General features: G+C 34.6%; 3 protein-coding genes across 4 annotated transcripts; 2 read left to right on the top strand and 1 right to left on the bottom strand.

Annotated features, from left to right (window-relative positions):
- Positions 1-1,967: 1,967 nt before the first annotated feature.
- On the bottom strand, positions 1,968-7,218 carry LOC145585823 (putative protein S-acyltransferase 12). 2 transcript variants are annotated; one of them, XR_014100732.1, is made up of 8 exons: positions 6,637-7,218; positions 4,528-4,753; positions 4,081-4,172; positions 3,601-3,727; positions 3,420-3,505; positions 2,968-3,043; positions 2,770-2,850; positions 2,414-2,461 (listed from the first exon to the last, which is right to left on the bottom strand). XR_014100732.1 is itself a non-coding variant. In XM_081642538.1 (7 exons), exons 1-7 carry the CDS (start codon positions 6,838-6,840, stop codon positions 2,345-2,347), a joined length of 933 nt encoding a protein of 310 aa, XP_081498664.1. In that variant the 5' UTR covers positions 6,841-7,215; the 3' UTR covers positions 1,968-2,344. The 2 variants fall into 2 exon arrangements, 1 of the variants encoding a protein (XP_081498664.1); XM_081642538.1 differs by lacking the exon at positions 2,968-3,043 and having other exon boundaries at positions 1,968-2,461; positions 6,637-7,215.
- Positions 7,219-8,872: 1,654 nt separating this feature from the next.
- On the top strand, positions 8,873-13,076 carry LOC145585822 (GRF1-interacting factor 3-like). Its single transcript, XM_081642537.1, has 5 exons — positions 8,873-9,013; positions 9,114-9,240; positions 11,128-11,204; positions 12,100-12,184; positions 12,265-13,076. Exons 2-5 carry the CDS (start codon positions 9,160-9,162, stop codon positions 12,688-12,690), a joined length of 669 nt encoding a protein of 222 aa, XP_081498663.1. The 5' UTR covers positions 8,873-9,013; positions 9,114-9,159; the 3' UTR covers positions 12,691-13,076.
- A 1,987-nt stretch (positions 13,077-15,063) lies between these two features.
- Positions 15,064-16,474, top strand: LOC145584507 (uncharacterized). The gene has a single exon (XM_081641333.1). The coding sequence runs from the start codon at positions 15,064-15,066 to the stop codon at positions 16,075-16,077; it is 1,014 nt and encodes a 337-aa protein (XP_081497459.1). The 3' UTR covers positions 16,078-16,474.
- Positions 16,475-20,301: the final 3,827 nt, after the last annotated feature.

Below are 20,301 nucleotides of genomic sequence, written 5' to 3'. Positions count from 1 at the left end.
ATTTATTTAATTACTAATTGTGTCACACGAAATTATTTTTTCATAAAAGTATTATAGTAAAACCTATGTTAAGAAAACTTTAATCCTACCGAAGAGACCCTTGAAAACAGTATAATCACAGCATGTTGTTTGAAGGAAACAATAACCGGCTAAAAAGTCATCAATGTGCCCACACATACCCCATGTCTTCACCATGAATCTTTTCTTTATTTGCTAACTTATTTAAAATTTATTAAAATTTCATGAAAAATTACACATTAACAGCTTTTTTTTTAACAAAGATATCATTTTCCCAAAAATAGTTTTTTCTCTCTCTAAAAATTCAACTTTCCATAATAATTTTAGTTTTCACTCTTAAAAATTATTTTCAACTAAAAATATTTCAAGATTTCATTTTCAAATTAAATTTCAAATTTTAAAATTCAAAATCACATATGTTAAAAGAACATAAGTTATAATGTAATGAACATATAGTTCATACCTAAAGAACACATCGATTAAACTCAAATATCATACGATAATAAAAAACAATTTAAAAATATATGATAATAATAATAATAATAATAATAATAATAATAATAATAATAATAATAATAATAATAAAATATATATACAATGTGTGCGTCGCTCATTACCTCAAGGAACATACGAGCCAAATTTAAAGAACATATGGGCCAAATTCAAAGAACATACTTTGTATTATTGAAACTCAAAAACATATTTAATCAATATATGTTATAGAACATAAGTAAAAGAACATATTATCAAACATATGTAGGTATGTTCTTTGTCAAAGATAAGTATGTTCTTTGTTAAACACAGTATATTCTTTATTCAACCAAATTATGTTTTTTTTTTTTTTTTTTATTTTTTTTTTAGGGTGCACCACCATGTGCACCTTGTTGTACTATCCTATTTTCACATAATAATTACCAATTAAAATGGAAAAACATCCAAGTACACAACAAAAGTCATGCTTGGCCAAAATTGAGAAAGCCTCAATAAAAATTCCCCAAGTAATAGTCGAAGGAAAGTATAATGGTCCATTTACATGAAATTTAACAGCTTCATATTTAAGGTCCAAAATTGAGGTGAAGGTTTTAAGCTAGACAAATAGTTGTATAACATAACAAAAGTCAAAGGTATAATGCTTGCATATAGAATTATAGATGCAACGAATAGCATTGAATATTGACTGTAACTTCACAAGTATAAGTCCGCCCTTTAATACATGCTCAAGGGGAAGTAATTAAAGACATGTTTGCCCTGGCCTAGCGTATCATGGACCTAGTTCTTGGAGTGGCCAACACGAGATGAACTTAGTCATGCCTTCGGAAGTCTCAACCCACAATTACCACATCTAATTCCATGCTTATTATAGATCTTCAAGGTTTATTTAGTGCTCATACCTTGGAAATAAGCTAAGATAGATATTAATATCTTATAGTCAGATTGTTCCCATTGTAAGCGATGACTAAGAAAACTCCAGTCAAAACCAAAGGTGTGTCATACAAATTATTGTTTTGGAACTATCAAACTCTAAATTGTGTTGGATATCAAACACCTTGTTTTTTAGTGTAGACCAAACATCTAATATTAGTCAACAGACCAGTACTCCAGTACGCTTGGCTTTTCAATCTGTTCCCATCAACATATATTTACTTCGTATTCAGCAAGAGTTTTAAACTTTTAACTCTCTCTCCCCTTGAGTTCTTAACCAGCCTGAAGGGAAAAAAAGGTAAACTGACTTGCGCTGCTGCGAGTCAACTTACCTTCTTTCCTGTATATATTGCAAGAATTCAAAGAGAGTTAAAGCTTTGCCCTTAAATCCATTGCACGCAAACATGATAATGGATTCAATAACTGTTTAAAACCAACATGCCAGCCACTGGGTTTAACGGCAAAGTCTTACGTATGGCGCGGGGCTCACAGTTTGTGAGGAATGATATCACATGAGACTTGCTGCAAAGGAAATAAAATATCTGCATGACAAATTCATACAAATCTGAAGCCTGCAGAACCGCAAGGGATAATGAGCAGTATATGCAGAAGACGCTAGTAGTACCACACGTCCACACTACAATATAAATTTTAAGAAGGGAAGATAAATTTTCTACACTCAAGAATGAATGTAACAGACTACCAGTTATCACCTACTTGTATTTTTGACAATGATGATGTAAGAGGAACTATTACATAAAGAAGTATTATGGAACAGGTTTGCCACTCCACCGTTGCAATAGTGATGACGCACTCAAGTTCAAATATTACAATGGCGTCATCTGGCTGGTGTGATGGCACCCTCAGTAACACTAGGGTCAACTAATCTTTACTCACCAGCTTTTTACGACTCAGAATCATCACGCACAGGAAAATGTGTGCCTTGTAGTGAGGGTACATTGTCTAAATCATCCTTTGTAAACATTGGAATAAACCATAGCGCTTTTTTCGTGCCAAAGACCTGCAAAATTGTGACAGAAATGAATACATTAAAATTTTGCTTCAGCATTCACGAAACATGGAGGTCAGGAACTTGAAACAAAAGGAACATGAAAAATACTCTAGATATAATTCAGTTTGATGAAGTAAAACAGGCTTCTTGAAGAACTAGAAAGATACTAAATTTAAAATTTGTTTATTTAGTTGATCAGTTAGAGTTAGTAATATTGTTTTAATAAGTATACGATGTAAACAAAAACAGCAAAATTAGATTCATTCTTCTGCAATGCAACTTTAAGAGAAAAGGAAGGGGAAGCAAAGTCCAATAACCTGCTCAACATTCTTTCTCCAACCCAAGTCATACTTCCATCTGGATGCCGTTTCCTTTTTATCCCTCTTCTTTTCATAAACCTGGAATATAAAATACAAGCTCAAATAAGTTACAGTATAGTACCAATTTACCAGGTGGAAATTTGGGGCAACATCATTAATGTTATGTGATGCCATAACTCCATCATTATTTCCAACCTTAGGATGTCTCACTTAGTCACTTCCATGCTGGCGGTGAGCAGCAAACCAGCAATGAGCTAAGCTTTGAGCTGATCTAGAAAATTGTTAAAATTGGGTATGGTTAATGGCTTGCACCCCAACTTGCCACATGGAAAAAGCTCCTATAAGGCTATAACTCGTCTATCTAGGTAAGGGTCCATAGTGGGCATGCTCATCGCCATAATTATATTTTTTAAAAAAAAAAATCAAATTAACAAGAGAAATCAAACTAACACTCTCAGGACTGTAGTGGCGATAGCACATTAGGAAGTTATAATACATCACAAAGCTTATAAGATCAAACAGGCAAAAGTCAAAAAAAGCTACAACCTCACCTACTACAGCAAAGCTCTAATAGAGCACAATCAAATACAACAACAAAATTGAAAATAAAGTTTAGGACTGCATTAAGTTACTAGGGCTCTCCATACCTCGATAGTTGTTGTGTTGCTCCAAAGAAGTGTTGCATGCATGATCACAAAACAGAGGAGACTAAGGGCAAAGGCCAAATTTAGAACTGCATTAAGTTACAACATCTGTAAGAAAAATCGATAAGATGAGAATGCTGAAATATGTAAATAATGACATGATCAGTGAGAGCAAAACCCTTACCAAATGCCAAAACCATGACTGCCAGATTACCAGGAGAGGCAGAATGTTTCCTTGCTTCTCCAAATAAAGTAATAACTTTAGGAAGCAATGCAAATGTGTCCAATGTTGTCTCCAGGAATGTATATATCTAAACAGAAAACCAGGAGGATTAGAGAGGACACAAGGAAGTCAATCCCATAAATTAATATCTGCCAACATTATTCAAAACATACTCGCAAGCAGTATAACTCACTATCAAAAGAGATCGTTACACTAAAATGAAATCACAATTCATAAGGTTCTTCAAGATAACAGCCATTGTAACTCAGACAAGATACATTATCACTTTATCAGTCACGATGAAAAATTAATCTTCTCCAATTCCAACACTCAATTCGCCGGGGGGGGGTGGGGGGTGGGGGGGTGGGGGAGAGAACTTCCTGCCATGAAAAATTAGAAACAAAAGAAAATATATCAAAATAATAGAGATTAGAGACTTACAAGAAATAAGAGGAAGAATTTGTAGTTGCGTGCCCCAACACAATTAACTACCCATACACAATGGTGATCCATTTTGAGAACACACTTTTGGCCTATATAAACAAGCAGTTTTAATCAGTTAAAGTCCCTCAACAACAAAATACCCCCCTCCCCCACCCCCCAAATAGGAAATTAAGTAAAGAACTATTCAGCCTGATGTAAATAAAAGAACAAAGGATAAAGATGTGTTATGGTGGAGCATTAAAAGCCAGTATCAATTACTTCAACAGAAGTATGGAACAGATTACAAACAAGTACAAGTATGTGATGCCCACAGCACTAGAATGGGAAGAATGCGTAAATGCAAGTGTTTGCTTCACTTGTTAATAAGATGCCACAAAAAAAAAAGAAAAAGAAAAAGTCAGGAAACAACCATGAAACTAAAGCCAAAATGTTGGAGTAGCTTACAGACAGAACAATGGTGGCAACGTGGTGGCCTGGGATTCTGACATCGACTACAATACCCCACAGTTGATCTTCGCTCCGATCCATTTGATGCAGGCCATGGAGTCGCTAAAGATGATGATGAAGTACCTTCCTCCAGATTAACATCCAATACTGGAGCCCAGTTTTGAGGTATAGAACCAGGATCTCGGAAGACTACCATAAGGTAGCTCCAGGTTAACAGTATAAGCTACAAAAGGAGTAGTCTACAAACAATCAGAATAACCAATTACAAACAATACGTATAAGCTACATGAACAAACAGCAACAAACATACAAAATGATATTTATAGCCAAAAAGGAATTTATCAAGCTCACAACTTTGCTTATTGGTCCATTAGATATATGTAAAACCACTAACTGCAATCCAATAGTCCGAATATCCAATGCCATTGCTATTGGGTAATTCTATACATCTAGAGCACAAATGTTTAGCAATCTTATGAATTCAAATAGGATTAGTAAGGATGTGCGTTGTCAGACACAATACTACATTGAGTTCATAGCCCTACATGATTCTCTTCAAAAATCATGTTAGAACTTTCTTAAACTCAAAGTCAGTGTGACACACAGAACTAATGCAGTGAAGAATTAATACAGAAGAGGATTCCAAAACTCTGATAACCTTACAAGAAGTCTATGATGTCATTGTAAGAAACCAAGTGTTATGCATTAAGTATAAAATTCATGCAAGAGACTAAATAGTTTTGAAAATATAAGTTTGCTTTAATAATTACGAAATAAACTCTGCTAAATAATCTCCCTCTCCTCTCTTCTAGTGTTTTCTAAATTTTTGGCCGTTTGGGCCGGAAATAGTCTTGCTTTTCTTTAATTTATTCATGTAAACCATTCAATTTATTCATGTAACAACTCCACCTCTTTGGTTGCATGCTGACCTCTAGAACCATAGCATGCCCACTTCCTAAATGGAGAGTACATAAAACCGCTTGAACTTTCAACGACAACTGCTTGATGGTTTCAGCCCAAATCAATGTCCTTCCTTCGTTTCTCGAAATTTATAGATCATGCTCACTCCTTTGCGGACTATGTTACAAAGAACCAATGGCCGTGAACTGACAATTACTAAATTGAGTGTTCTGTATGGTTTAGAGTAACGTGATCTAAGAGCACAAATCTCAACACCTAAGACTCCTAGGAAGACAATTCCAAAAAATTAGCCAATTGGCAAATCAAGCCAATCACTTTAACAAAGAGATAATACTATATAGTTGACATCTTTCCATCCAACCAAATTAGCTGCAAACTGATAACTATTCAACTTATGTTCAGCATCTCTTACCAATAAACCTCTAAAATCTAAACACTTAACACTTTGTTTGGATAGAAAGAAATGAAAGGAAAAGAAGAGAAAGGGAGGGGGACAAATTCTCTTGTTTGGGTAAAGGATTGGGGGAAGGAAGGGGAAGGAGAGGGAGGGATCTATTTTCCCTCTCTCTCTAATAAGCATAATCCCTCCAAAATTGGAGAGATATGGAGGGAAAATGAAGCTCACCTCTCCCTCCCTTTCTTTTCCCTTCCCTTCCTCCTTTTCCCCTCCCCTCCCTTTCCTTCCTTCTTTGCAATCCAAACAAAGCATTACACTACCTTAGCCCCAGCCCCTCTTTCTATTCCCCCAACTTCCTGCCAAAATTTAACTTTGATCACTCGCCAACCTTGCAAATCTAGACTCAATTAGTAGGAGTGAGATTGAGTCTAGATTTCATCTTAACCTCCGAAACTCTGCCAACCTTGTAATCCTATCAATTGAATTATTCCCTCCTCTCAAACATATAACTTTACCAATTATACCAAAACTCGTGAAAGTTGTCACCTTTCCAACCAATAATAAATCCCTAACATGGCAATTTGACAATAACAATCAATATAATCATCTCCACAAAATCATAACCAAACAACTAAAATACGGAGTACCAATTTCAGTTGAAGCCCTAAATTAGCCAAATCAAGTAGTAAATTTAACAATGAGAATGGCTAATCATCAATCAAACAGGAATCAGAAAACGCTAATTCAAACAAACACATGATGAAACAGTAAAGAATCAGCAAACTCACAAGAACATGGAAAAGAAGAACAATGAATGCAGCCAAAACAGCCGGAGCACCACCGTGGATCAATTTGGGCCCCCAAACAAGAACGATAACGGCCCAATAAGAGAGGGCGATGATACCCAAAACCATAAAGATCATCAAGTAGCCCAAGTAACGGAGCCCCGAACAATACTTAAACGGGTTAATATCCATTGTTCGTCGGAGCATTCGATTTTGGGGGACTGAGAGAAGAGGCGGGGATTTAGTTCTTCTGGGTTGAAACAGCGATTTGCAGAAATCTGAAGCCAGGATTTATTTATTTGTGTTTCTAATTGGGGTCGTTTATTTTCAGTTGGAAAGTTGTTTTCTTGATATGCGAAAACCAAGGAATAATCCTGGTTGGTTTTCTAGAAAAAATTGAATCTTGGGAAGTTTGATTTGAAGGTTGGTTACTGTGGGGAAGAAGAAAATTAGGGTTATTTTGGGAATATTTATGGAAGTAATCAATCAATCAATGGCGGACTATAAAGAAAGTAAGCCATGAACAGTTTATAGGGAGTAGTTGAAAACCAAATTTAAGAATTGTAGAGCCCTGTCACCAAATGATTCTATGCCTGTCACATCACGCAACTGAATTTGTCTTTGATTTCAGGCCCTGTGTTTTTATTTTTAGGCAATCTTAAATTTTGAGTATCAATTTAGGTTACCTCAATTTGCACCTAAAAAATTAAGTTATGGAGTAAATTCAAACATTGATATGGTGAAGAGCAGGGATCTTTAGAATTTTGATTAATTTGTTTGTTTATCTAATCTAATCTCCTTTTTTAATTATGTTTGATGAAAGAGTTCAATACTAAAATTAGTTTGTTATTTTTATTTATTTTTTTTTTTTGAAAGAAGTCCCAAAAGACACTAATTTTCATTGATTAAAGCCATACGACATTTACAATTGATGATTAACTACAAAGAAAATATATTTAACAAAATCAGACAAGAATTAACTAAAGAAGGACTAAGAATCCAAATACACAGGTATAACAATTCGGCACATTCTCAATTCGTTGTCTCATACAACTTTTTAAGTGGATCCGTCGTCGCTTCATAATTTTTGGAGAAACAAAACTCTTGAGACAATTTTGTATCCTGAATTAGAGTAACCAATATCAACCGTAGCCCCGCACGACCTGATACTATTCCAAGCACAGAGAACACCTTGTCTTTCGAAGGAGTTCAAAAAACCTTATCTTTCGAAGGAGAAAAACCCTTAATTTCGAGGGAGACAAGTTTCTCTCAAACGGAGGAACTATTATTATAAGCTTAAAAAAAAAAAAACAAAAGGCATAAAAAAATAGATTGGTGCTTTCCACCGGCAAGATTCGATGGAAGTCCCTCAAAAAATTAACAATGAAGGCTAGGGTTGAAGAGATAGGTTAACCTTTTGATAAAACCAGAATAAGAAAAGATTTATACATACTATGTATTTATAATACTAATATTAGTTTTAAAGTAACGTATTTGTAGTATTATAGTGACGTGATAGTTTTACTCCTATTTTAATTTTAAATACTTATCTAGGGAAGTTTAAAAACCCTTTTTTCTACATTAAAGGGGTACAATAGATACATGGTCTTTTGTTTGGCTTAAAAGGAAGAGTTTTTTGTTTCGTGCTTGATTCACTCCCACATAAGTGTTGATTTGAGTTAGAAAGGGGAAATCCTGCAAATACATCATGACATCCAACCACTTAATTGGAACTCAGTGCACGTGTATGATTTCTAATTGATTTGGCACACCTTTTATCATTACTATCCTTCATAGTAATTTCTTTCCATCACAATTAATGGGAGAGGAGATTCAATGGTGTTGTTTATGTGAAATCTTATATAGATATCCTTAATTACCAGAATGACACTAAACATTAAATTTATTACTTATTTTCTTCGTATCAACAACCGTTGCAACATACTTTATATAAGCAAACAACTTGCTTAACATCGATAAGTTTCATGATTTCTATTCTTCCTAGTAGAAATTGTTTACATTATCATAATGAGTTTAATGACTGTGTTGTACCCTATACAAATTACAAACCATGGTAGAATTAATCAAGAGAGACAAGAAAGTGATGCTAGTTCAGACAACACGTGCCAGGAGACCCTCCCGGCAAAATAGACAGTGTTACTTACTACTCGTACTAGTACTGTATTAAAATACGGTTACTGTTTTACGTGGCACTCCTACTACTCAGACACCTGATAATTAAAACCCAAACTTTTTGTTTTCAATTTTTATTTTTATATTATTTGGGGGGGTTGGTTCAATATTCGAGAATCATCGACGATACCTTGTCTTCCCCTCCAAATTCAAATTTTATTTCACATTTTTTCTCTCTCATCTACAGGTAACTTCACTAAATTCTTCATCAATTTCCCTTTTTCTTTCATTCTAATTTTGGCTAAATTAAGAATTAGGGTTTTTCTTCTGTTCAATTAAATTTGCAGAAACTACGAAATTAACCAGGGGAGAAAGAAATTCATCGATAGTAAAATGCAGCAGCCTACGCCTTCAATGATGCCTGTTATGCCTTCGTTTCCTCCGGCTAACATCACCACTGAGCAGATTCAAAAGGTATTTCTCTCTCCTTTTTCAATTTTTTTTTTTAATCTTTTTATCATCTAGAATTTGATTATGATCTGTTATTAATTTCTTTGATTTGGTAATTTGATTATTGCTGCTTGATTAATTTGATGGATTTCTTATTTATTAAAAAAATTGAGTAATATTATGGCAGAATTAGTTCAATTTAGTGCGAAAATGAACAAATTTTAGAGTTTATGCTAAATTAATAATCATGGTGGTACTGTCAAATCAGGTTATTGTGATTGGGTGTTTAGATGTTGCAGTAATTGGTGTTGCCTATTTCTTTTGGGCTTTCTAATTGTTGTTCTGTGAACAAACTAGTATTATGGAGTATGTATTTTGGTGTCTAGATGTTATTACAAAATGACTAGTTTAGGTGGATGATGCCAGTGAGAAGGAGGGCACTTCACTGGGTTGCCCAATTGTCGTACAATCTAGATACAAATTCTCTGCTATACGCGTGTTGCTTCAAGACTTTGCGAATTTTGAATGGGCCGTGGTTGTTGGAGGGGATGCCGGTGGTATAAATTACTTCAATCCACCCAAATTTATCAATTGCATGCTTATAGCAAAGCTGACTGACACTATCCTCTAGAAATGAAGGTGTTTGGGGAGTTTTTAGTCTTATTATGGCCTGAAAGTCCTTGGATTGGGGTAGAAATAAGGATGAGGATCTTTAGGTGTTTATAGTTTCAATAATATTTTTAGTTGTGATGCTGACTAGTTAGGCAAGGGAGGTCCTGGCTGAAGGATGAGAGATGGTTGATTGGACACATTGTTATATGAGATTTGAGAAATGGAGAGATGGCACGGTTAAGATGCCGGAAGTATGAGGCTTTACATAATGGAGAAATGGAGAGGTTGGTACTAAAGGATAACATGTGTTAGTTGCTGCATAGTATGGCATATATTCTTGCCCGGATCATGATTTATTTCTGCTAACCTCTAGACCTGTTGGCCAATTTTATGGTTACTGAAGTAAATTTTAGTTTAAGGTGTTGTGTTGTATTGTATTGGACTTGACACTTAGGCCTTATTTGCACATGCTTCTATTTTTTGCTTAATATTTTGCTCATCAGGCACGTTATGTGACCTTATTCAAATTGGGTACTTTTGTCACTTTATGGATATGGATAGGTCATTTCTCCAGGCAAATCTCCTTATCTGGTGTTGTGTGATTTCGACCAGAATAATATTCATCTTAATTGAAGCGTGTTTCTTCATTAATTTGGCACTCTATGTGTAGTTCTATAGACCCTTCTTACTCTTGTCAAACATAGTTCTATGCATATGTTTGTACAAGATTTGCTCAATCAATATAACAAAGAAATTTAGGCATGCTCATGATTCATTTTACAGATTTGATTTCAAATGCGTATACCTTACATGTAAAAGTTTTTGTCATAATATTGTGTATGAAATAATTATGATTTCTGTACATTAAGCTTCATTTTTCCTTCCAGTTAACCCCCTCCTTGTATTATTTCTTCCAAAAGTGAGGTAGTTCAGCCTGACTGTAAAGAGCAGTTGTGTGCTTTTATCCTTCAGATCTTCAAATCTTGTCTTTGTCTTAGTTAGCTTCACACTGTATTTTCTTCCAGTGACTCCTGCATTATTTTGATTTGATCTGTGAATAGATTTGTTCAATTATATTAAACTCCATTTAGATGTTTTACCATGACAGATTGACAGTTATGTAGCCTCGTCATAGCTATAAATTATATGATCTAGTTGCTTCCTTTACATAGCAACATAGAGACTGACTCTAACTGGTGACTGTTTTGGAAGTTTTGATTCACTTACAGTTATCATATTCAATTGCAGTATTTTTATAACCACTTTCTTTACTGGCCTTATGTTCATATTTGATTGCAGTATCTTGACGAGAATAAAAAGCTAATCCTGGCTATATTGGATAACCAAAACCTTGGGAAGCTTGCTGAGTGTGCTCAGTAAGTTACTGCTTAATTTCTGTTCAGCTTTCTTGCTTATCTACTGAGACTGGTTCCTTATCTATTTCTTGGTCATGGCTCATTGTTGGTTATTCCGGTTTTTTTTTTTCAAGGGTCCATGGGATGGTTTCTTTTTATGATTTAGATTTGCATCTGTGTGACCAGTTATGCCTTATCAGAAGTTTATAATCTGGTAAACTTGCAACATGCATCCATGTGGTTGCTTCTCTAGGATTGCCCTGTCTTCAGTTTTTCTCTTATCAAAGGATCCCTTTATACATGCTGTTGATTATGATCCCCTTTCTCCCACCCTTCTACCCTTTATTTCCGAATCATACCGCGATGCCAGGGAAATAGTTCATGGGCAGCGAGCCAAGTACTAAGATTGTTATACCGTTTTAGTGAAAGGAAACTTAAATAAGTTCATGGTACTATCATATGGCTACTAGGTCTGAATGATGGTGTATTGGTGTGTAAAAATGAGTGCAATCTGTATAGATATAGGTTTGGGTTATTAGAGCTCAGAGACGCTGAAATTTATGTAATGTGTGGTGTATTAAAAGTTGTGTACATGTTATCAGTATCAACCACTTTGCCTTTAGATGGTTGGATAAGGCCATGTTTCATATGCTTGCTTTGTAATAGTATGTCATGGCATTGATATTGACCTTGAATTTGAGGACTGATAACTGTGGTAAGCACTAGACTTGAAGAGTTGAGGCCTTCAGTGACCTATAATATTTCTTTGGCAATTATTAACTCAACTTCTATGGATTGTACTACTACAAGTGATGAATTGATGATAGTTATAATGGCCACAATCTTGTATTTTCTGTTTTTGGGCAATGTTGCTTCCATTGATCTAACTAATTATATGTATATCTTGATTCTGCAGATATCAAGCACAGCTTCAGAAAAACTTGATGTATCTGGCTGCAATTGCTGATGCTCAACCTCAGATGGCAACAGTACCTGCCCAAGTATGCTTGCTTACAACATCACTTAACTGACTCTAATTTTGATGTAGTCTCTGTGCTTATGTATAGAGCATCACCTGCAGGTGGCCCCGCATCCTGCCATGCAACAAGGAGCATATTACATGCAACAGCAAGCTGCTGCAATGGCTCAACAGCAAGGTTTCACTCCTAGGATGCCTGCTCAGTTCACCAATCCACTTCAGATGCAGGAGCAACAACATCAGCAACAATCTCAGGTACATCAGCAGCAGCAGGCTATGGCTGGGCAAATGAACTTTAGACCTGCTGGACCTAGTGACGGGATGCATCCCATGCAAACTGAAGCAATGCATGGAGGTGGTGGTGGGCCACTTGCATCGGCCAGTCCTAGTGACACACGTGGGGCAAACAAGCAAGATGGCCCTGAGGCAGGGTCTACAGGTGACGGAACAGGAAATTCCACTGCAGTTGCAGGGTGCAGTATTGAAGGAGAACCGTCTTACCTAAAAGGTTCAGAAGAAGGAAAGTGACAATGCCTTTTCATTTATAGGCATATGAATGTTGATAAGTAGGAATATGTGTTTTTCTCATACAGGAAGAAGGTAGTGGTGGTGGTCTGGCCTCATCTTTGGTAAGCTTAAAATAGGAAGTGTAATTTTCGTGTTTGTTTCTTAATTTAGCTTAAGTTAGTGGAAGTTGTAGAGTTCCTGTTATGTTGCTATGTCCTAACATGTTGGCAAAAATCAAGTCCAGCATCCAATTATGATTCTAGACCATCTTTATCTATGGAAAAGATTGATGTTTGATCTTTCCTCTTGGCTACGTACTCATTAGGGTTATGCTGCGGATGTGGATTTGCAGCTGTGCCAGACGAATCTTCTGAAGTAAAATCTCTCTCACTGTCTTTCCATTTTAACTCTTCCTGCCATAGTATTGTCCAATAACTACTTGTAGTTATAACTTGAATAATGCATCTGTATCTGGTTAAATTGCAACGGGGGAAGGTTTCGAGGATAAAGAAGGGATGTTATATCATTTGGGCTGATGACGGTTTGGTTGGCTCTTTGCTATCTCAATCATGAACTAACTGAGAGACCTATAATTTGATAGTCTAGTATTATTAGGCTTAATTTAGTATTAACATTCTATAGATGAATTAGGTTGGTCCAGGTACTGCAAACTAGTAGGAATTAATGTTAGTGGGTGAGAAATTAAGAAGAATATTCATTTACAAGCAATGAAGAAAAAGGTTAGGGGGATATAATTAAAGAAAAAGGACGTCGAAGTTGGCCATATTTTAAAAGCAACAAAAGTTTAAAGTGAGACGTGTAGTGGTAATACAAAGTTGCTCTGGTTTTTGTGAGGGCTTTATTTCATTTGTAAGGAACAACATGAATAAAGTACGGACTAGTAGATAAACTAGAAATAATGAACTATGAGTACATAGTACGGAATGCTCTGTAATAAACAAAGTATGGATTTGCTATCGAACAAGTATAGTTAGTTGAAAATTACACTGTCATTGTTATTGTGTTGTCAATGTTTTTAAAGAACGTAATTATATTTTGGAGTATGGTATTTACAAAATTTTAGATGTAATATAAGTGCTGAAGTGGTCCGATAATACCCATAAATTGGAAGTTTGATATTGTAAATTTGTAATACCATGTGCTTTGTTTAAAAAGTCAAATTTGCAAAAGTCATATCAATCTCATGGACAACATAATTAAGCAATAATGGTTTTAAAGAGACATAAATTAATTTATAATAATTCTACAAGAAAGACAGATTACATATACATTGTATATCTTAGAATTGTTTAGTGTTAGGAGTTACTATAATATAGTCCAAATTATTGTTGATAAATTAGTGGCTTGCATAGGTTAACACGACGTGCAAGAAATATGAAGAAGATGAGATTTATCCGTATATGAGAATGTTGCAAAATATGAACAATTCCTTGTACATAATAAACTATGCACAACCTACGTTGACTGCAACCACAAAAAAAAGATAATAATCAGCTACTAATGACATGCAAGCGACGAATGGTACAAGAAAAGGTACTAATGAGGTTTATATAAGTGTCACATTTTTTTTATTAACGTTTAACTCTATTTAATTATAACATTTGTCCATGACTAATTAATTTGGAGTGGACTATATCATTGAAATGATACAAGAAAAGGTATAAACAATTTAAAATATTGAGGTAAAACTTCAAAACCGTCTTTTAGTTTTAGAATTTTAACATGAGCATATAAATCAAATGAGTGATGGTCTTTGTAGCTTTCAAACTCTATATTAAGGAATAAGAATAATGTAGGTCATAAATGTTAATTAAAACAGAAACTTAATACAATTATATACGAAGTATAATTTTGGAAGTAGAAACAATGGGGTACTCGTAATCTATATGGAAAAGCAACCTTCAATTCTACTATGTATATAAAATTGTTTTTCCAAATTCAATACTCCCTTCATCGATAAGTTACATTCCTACTTCTCTCTATTACGTGAGTAATAAATGCTAGAAGTGAGAATGTAATTTGAGGACGGATGAAATATTAGTATGTGTTTGATTTAACTTAATACTCGTACCGTATGTATTATTAAAGCATAATTTTCATTTAAATCATACTTTTTGTCACCATTTTCACACTAAAAAATAAAATTCATAATACGAGTATTGCTTAATGCGTAAATAACTTAAGAAAAAGTTGAATATTGACATTCCAAAATAATTAATTAATGAATTAATTAGCCTCACATTCAAATACCAATATCTATTTATTATACAGTTATACACTTTCCCAACTTCCTTCCATTTCAACCTTCTTCCTTCCTTCTCCTATAACCCCTTTCTCCTTCGTTTCTCTCTCACCTCAACAATATTATATATCATGAAACACGATCATCATCAACACCACCACCCTCGGCAGCAGCTACCGTTACACCATAGAAGCTTCTGGAAGAATTCCTCAAACTATCTACGTAACCCTAAACCAACGGCGTACTTTATCCTCCTCATCTTAACATACGCCCTTGGCTACTTTACCGCGTCACCTTCTCTCTCCTCCAACAAACAACTCACTTCTCCTCCTTCTCCTAATGATTCTGCTTCCACTACTCCAACTGTCGTTAATCTCGTTACAACAGCTAATAACTGTCCTCTTGCCACGTCATCTCTTATCCTCGATAAAAACAACGACCATAACCGGTTCGGCCCGGTTTGTTCAAACCCGGTCCCACCAGAGATAATCCGGTCTATAATCCTTAACCGGGTCTACAACGGAACCTCACCCTACGAGAACTTTCCACCACCCCACGTGGCAGAATTACTCCGTCCTAAGCGAGTCAAAGGGTGGGGCTCTTATGGCGCCGTTTTCGAAAACCTTATCAGAAAAACCCAACCAAAAACAATCATTGAAGTCGGAACATTCTTAGGCGCGTCAGCAACTCACATGGCTGAGTTAACTCGGCAACTCGGACTCCAAACTCAAATCCTCTGCCTCGATGATTTCCGCGGTTGGCCCGGGTTTCGGGACCGAGTTGACTACGTCCCCGTCCAAAACGGCGACGTTTTACTCCTCCCGCAATTTCTACAAAACGTGATTTACCTGAACTCGAGCGAGTCAATATTGCCGATTCCGTTTACGACGGGGTCAACGCTTGAGAAGCTTTGCGAATGGGGAGTAATGGCGGATTTGATAGAGGTGGATGCGGGTCATGATTTTCACTCGGCTTGGTCGGATATAAACCGGGCTTATAAATTACTTAGACCGGGTGGGGTCATGTTTGGGCATGATTATTTTACTAAGTATGATGATAGAGGTGTTAGGAGAGCTGTTGATTTGTTTGCTAAGGTTAATGGGGTTAAGGTTAATGTTGATGGTCAACACTGGGTTATCGAGTAAACTTGGTTCGACTTTGTGTTTTATACATACGTAGATAAGACATTATGCAAATAGTGTGAGATCAGATACATATACAGTAATGTTTTGTTTTACGGTTGATTTGATTTGCACGAATGTGTAGATTATACGGTTGTAGAAAATAAAGAAATGAATTGAAACAAAGTACTAAGATTTTTTCAAGGGTTTTGTCTTATCTTCTTAATTAGTTTGTGGTTGGAAAGTGAAGTCGATGTATTTATACAAGTTTGAATACGTATATTAGTTGCATCATGTGAGTATGTGACTCTAGATTTAACTTGTATAGCTCAAATTATGTTTAATGTCATCATCACATTATGCCTAATTATGGCTGTATAAGTGATTTATAGAATGATAGGCCATGATTTAATAAAATGAGTTTATGTGTAATTTTGTGAGGAATAATCATATGTACTCGTACGTAATGACTAGATTATGCTTATTATCTATGACCTATGAGAATTAATTTGTAATTCTGTAAGGAATAATCATATGTACTCATACGTAATGACTAGATAAATATATCTTATGCTTATTATCTATGACCTATGAGAATTAATTTGTAATTTTGTATATTGATTGTCTCTTGCTTTCTCCTAATAAAGCAATGATAGTTTAGCCAATGAAAGGAAAAATAAATGTTTTGAGCTCCCATTAATTTGCATTACGTATCTACATTGACTTTCAGTGACAAGCTTTTTATGATTTGTGGACAACTTGACATCCTACTAGAGTACAAGCTATTACGTACTCCGTGCTATTGAATATTGTAAGTTCTTAAGTACTTACGGTTTGTTTGGATTGAAGAAAATGGAGGAAAAGGAAGGGAAAGGAAATGGACAGATGGGGGTATCTTTCATTTGGATAACAAATGAGGAAGAAAGGGAATTGGAGGGAAGAGAAATGAAGGGATTAAAATGTAAGAAATTAATCCCTCCAACAATGGAGAGATTTGGAAGGAAAACTCACCATTCTTCCCTTCCCCCCTTTCTCTCCCTTGATCCCCTCCTCTTCTCCTCCCTCCCCTTCTTTTCCCTCCCGGCTCTTTATCCAAACATACTGTTAGTCTGTTTGGAATAGGATGCAAATTTAGTGGCTCTGAAAGTTTTCACGATCCTTGTAGTTGTAGAAGAGTTATGACCCTCTGCATACTGTATTTTATATCAATGTTTAACAGCATTTTAGGAGAGGATCTATTGTAATTTTGAAGTAGAATTATCAGGTTCGATATGGTATACACAAAGAAATGTTAATTTTTGTTCTAAATCATGAAACAAGTTAACAAGTAAAAGCCTCCAATTCTCAAAACTTTCGCAAATAGAGATGGATATGACCTTGATCTAGAAATATGGGCAGAATAGCGAAGGGAGCTTCATTGTAATTTGTGAACATAAACGTAAAATCTACTTTTTGTAAGACAAAATTGGTCAAAGTAGGAAGATCACATATGGAATAATAAAAGAGAAACGAGGCTTATACTTACACTTTGTTTGGATTGAAGGAAATAGAGAGAAAGGAAGAGAAGAGAAATTGAGGGATACTATCTCTCATTTGGATAGCAAATGAGGAAAGAAGAGAATAGGAAGGAAAAGAAATGGAGGGATAGAAATTGCAAGAAATTAATCTCTCCAACAATGGAGAGATTTGAAAGGAAAACTCTTCATTCTTCCCTCTCCTCCCCTTCCCTTTCCACCCCTTCTCCTCCCTCCCCTTCTTTTCCTTCCCACTAATCTATCCAAACACACTGTTAGTGTTGCCGTGTTGATGCATACTCCCTCCATTTCTTCTGTTTTTATCGAGTCTCTTTTCAATTTATTCCTTTGAGTCTAACACCCTGTTATAAACGATTATAAGAGATCATAAATGACGAGATTATATCTATTCAATTGGTTTATACATCATATACGAGTAATCTACAAATTTAATTATTATATTTATTCAATTGGTTTATACGTAGTATTATGAGAGCGAAAGCTGAAATAATCTTAATATGCAATGGGTTGATACAGGCAAAGCTCTTATACATAAAGTGGGCTGAAGTAAGCTTTCTAAATTCCTGATGGAGTAAATCTATCTCAAATATTTGAGTCCATTAACGAAGTGGGTTCGATCTGAAAAATTATACAGTCTCAATCCTCATCTCCTGCATAAAACATTTGTGATTCATAATCGGCCCAAACCATCAGCAGACGACAACTGTATTTTTATTTTTTTTTAAAAAAAAAGGTAAGAAAAAATCTATAACTAAAACTAAAGTAGTAACCGTTGACATCATTTTAATTTAAAATTAGACGCATGTCATGTTGTTATTAAAAATTTTCCCTCCAAAATTATAATTGATATCATCATTTTGTGATATTATTTTATTCTATTAAAATTCTGGCCAGCTACATAATTATTAGTAACAAATTCTGAAAAACGATCTATTCTATTCAACAATAATAATTTAATTTTATTTCTCAGGTATTTTTTCATCATTTAATTTTTCTATGAGCTCTATTTTTTTTATTAATATCTGATGTTTTATTTGTTTTGAAAATATTTTATTTTTTAATTGTGGTATGAAAAAGTAAACAAATTTAGAAAATTTTATTTTAATCAAATCGTGCATCGCACGAGACTAATCTAGTCAAACAATAAAAAGGGAGCTCCTTGCTACGCAATAGAAATTCCCCTCGTAAGGAAGGTTTTCTAATATTTACAATTTTTTTTACCATTGTTAACAAAAAAAAAAAAAAAAAAAGCCCTCCTTGCTATATTTAACTATTTGTAATAAAGATATACGGAGTACTTTATATGTATCTCTTTTTTTTTATTTTCAAGCTTGCTACGAGTAATAGACATTTTGGCTTGTGTCGAAATTCAATTAAATACTACCTTTGTTTCTTTTTTATTATTTATTTGAAACAAGAAAAATGATATATATAACCCTTAGGACTACATATAAGCATTAAATATACTCTAAAATCATATAACATGAATCTCTCATCCAAACATGGTTACTAAATGGAGCATATACGGCGTAGCTAATAAAGTAAACACAGTTTCGAGTTTCGACAAGGTACGGGAAATTTGGATCGTGTTTATGCGAATGTAATTAATGGGCCTTGGGCTGTTCGTTGTTGGCTGTAAGTTGGATAAGACAAGTGGACAACATGAAGCCTATGGATTCACACTTCACTTATCTTTAATGTTGTCTCCTATCATCTTTAATTTTGTTACAAGTACGAGTAACATCATTACGTAGTATTAACTATTAAGCCAATGGGTCTTTTAGGCATATTCGGCAAAATATAACTGTGAAGAAAGCTGTTAACTGTAAAGGTAGATGTTAGTTATGTAGGTAGTTGTTAGCTGTCAACAAGATGTTATTTGTGAAGGTAAATCATTTAAGTATGAGTGTTCGGTAAAGTAGCAGTTGACTAACTGTTACATATAAAAATTAATATTTTATATTTAAAACTATAGATTAATTTTTCAACAGTTACCTCAAAACCTACCTCTAATTTCAAAAGCTAACATTTCTAACTTTTCATAAAAGCTACCTCCACCACCAAAAGCGACCCTAACCACTACCTTGCCAAACACTTACTTTTTTTTGTTAAGTAGTGGTTTGACCTAGTCAAACCACTAAAAGGTACCTAAAAGCTACTCAAAAGCTAACGCGAACACGCCCTTAATGTTGTCTCTTTTTATTTACAAACTAATTGAATAATCCTCTCATTTATTCATCCAATTATATTATTTGTATATTTTTTTTAACACGAGTACTTGTATTTTATAATACTCCTTTGTTCCTAAACAAATTCATTGCTTTGATTTTTATTGGTGTTCATATACTCCCTCCGTCCCCAAAATTTCGACTCTTTTGGGTTAATTTCGCAGTTATTAAGAAACTTAAATCAGAAAAAATAAAAACATATTAAAAAGATAAATTTACATGGGGTTTGTAAAAAAGTAGAGAGATAAAGTACTAAAATACATGAAAAAACAAAATTTTATATGAGAAAGCTAATTTTGCACAAATATTATTGTAAATTGATGGATATTTTAATGCAAATGGGTCGATCATTTTAGGACTAAAATTAAGTCAAAAGGGTCAAACTTTTAAAGACGGAGGGAGTACTATTTTTGTTTCATATAGATGTTAGCGTTTCATAAATTTTCCACATTTGCTACTGCTTAGTATAGTATAAAAGTTTGAAC

This window comes from Chenopodium album, chromosome 16 (genome assembly GCF_948465745.1).
Source record: "Chenopodium album chromosome 16, dcCheAlbu1.1, whole genome shotgun sequence".
NCBI lineage: Eukaryota > Viridiplantae > Streptophyta > Magnoliopsida > Caryophyllales > Amaranthaceae > Chenopodium > Chenopodium album.
The sequence above is the reverse complement of the archived record's forward strand: the minus strand, read 5'-3'. Positions and strand labels throughout refer to the sequence as shown.

Coding starts and splice junctions, on each gene's coding strand:
- LOC145584507 (XM_081641333.1), top strand. CDS start 15,064: ATGAAACACGATCATCATCAACACCACCACCCTCGGCAGCAGCTACCG.
- LOC145585822 (XM_081642537.1), top strand. CDS start 9,160: ATGCAGCAGCCTACGCCTTCAATGATGCCTGTTATGCCTTCGTTTCCT. Junction 11,205..12,099: donor AAGCTTGCTGAGTGTGCTCA/GTAAGTTACTGC, acceptor TTGATTCTGCAG/ATATCAAGCACAGCTTCAGA. Junction 12,185..12,264: donor TGGCAACAGTACCTGCCCAA/GTATGCTTGCTT, acceptor CATCACCTGCAG/GTGGCCCCGCATCCTGCCAT.
- LOC145585823 (XM_081642538.1), bottom strand. CDS start 6,840: ATGCTCCGACGAACAATGGATATTAACCCGTTTAAGTATTGTTCGGGG. Junction 4,173..4,527: donor TTGCCACCATTGTTCTGTCT/GTAAGCTACTCC, acceptor TTGTTTATATAG/GCCAAAAGTGTGTTCTCAAA. Junction 3,728..4,080: donor AATTCTTCCTCTTATTTCTT/GTAAGTCTCTAA, acceptor TTTTCTGTTTAG/ATATATACATTCCTGGAGAC.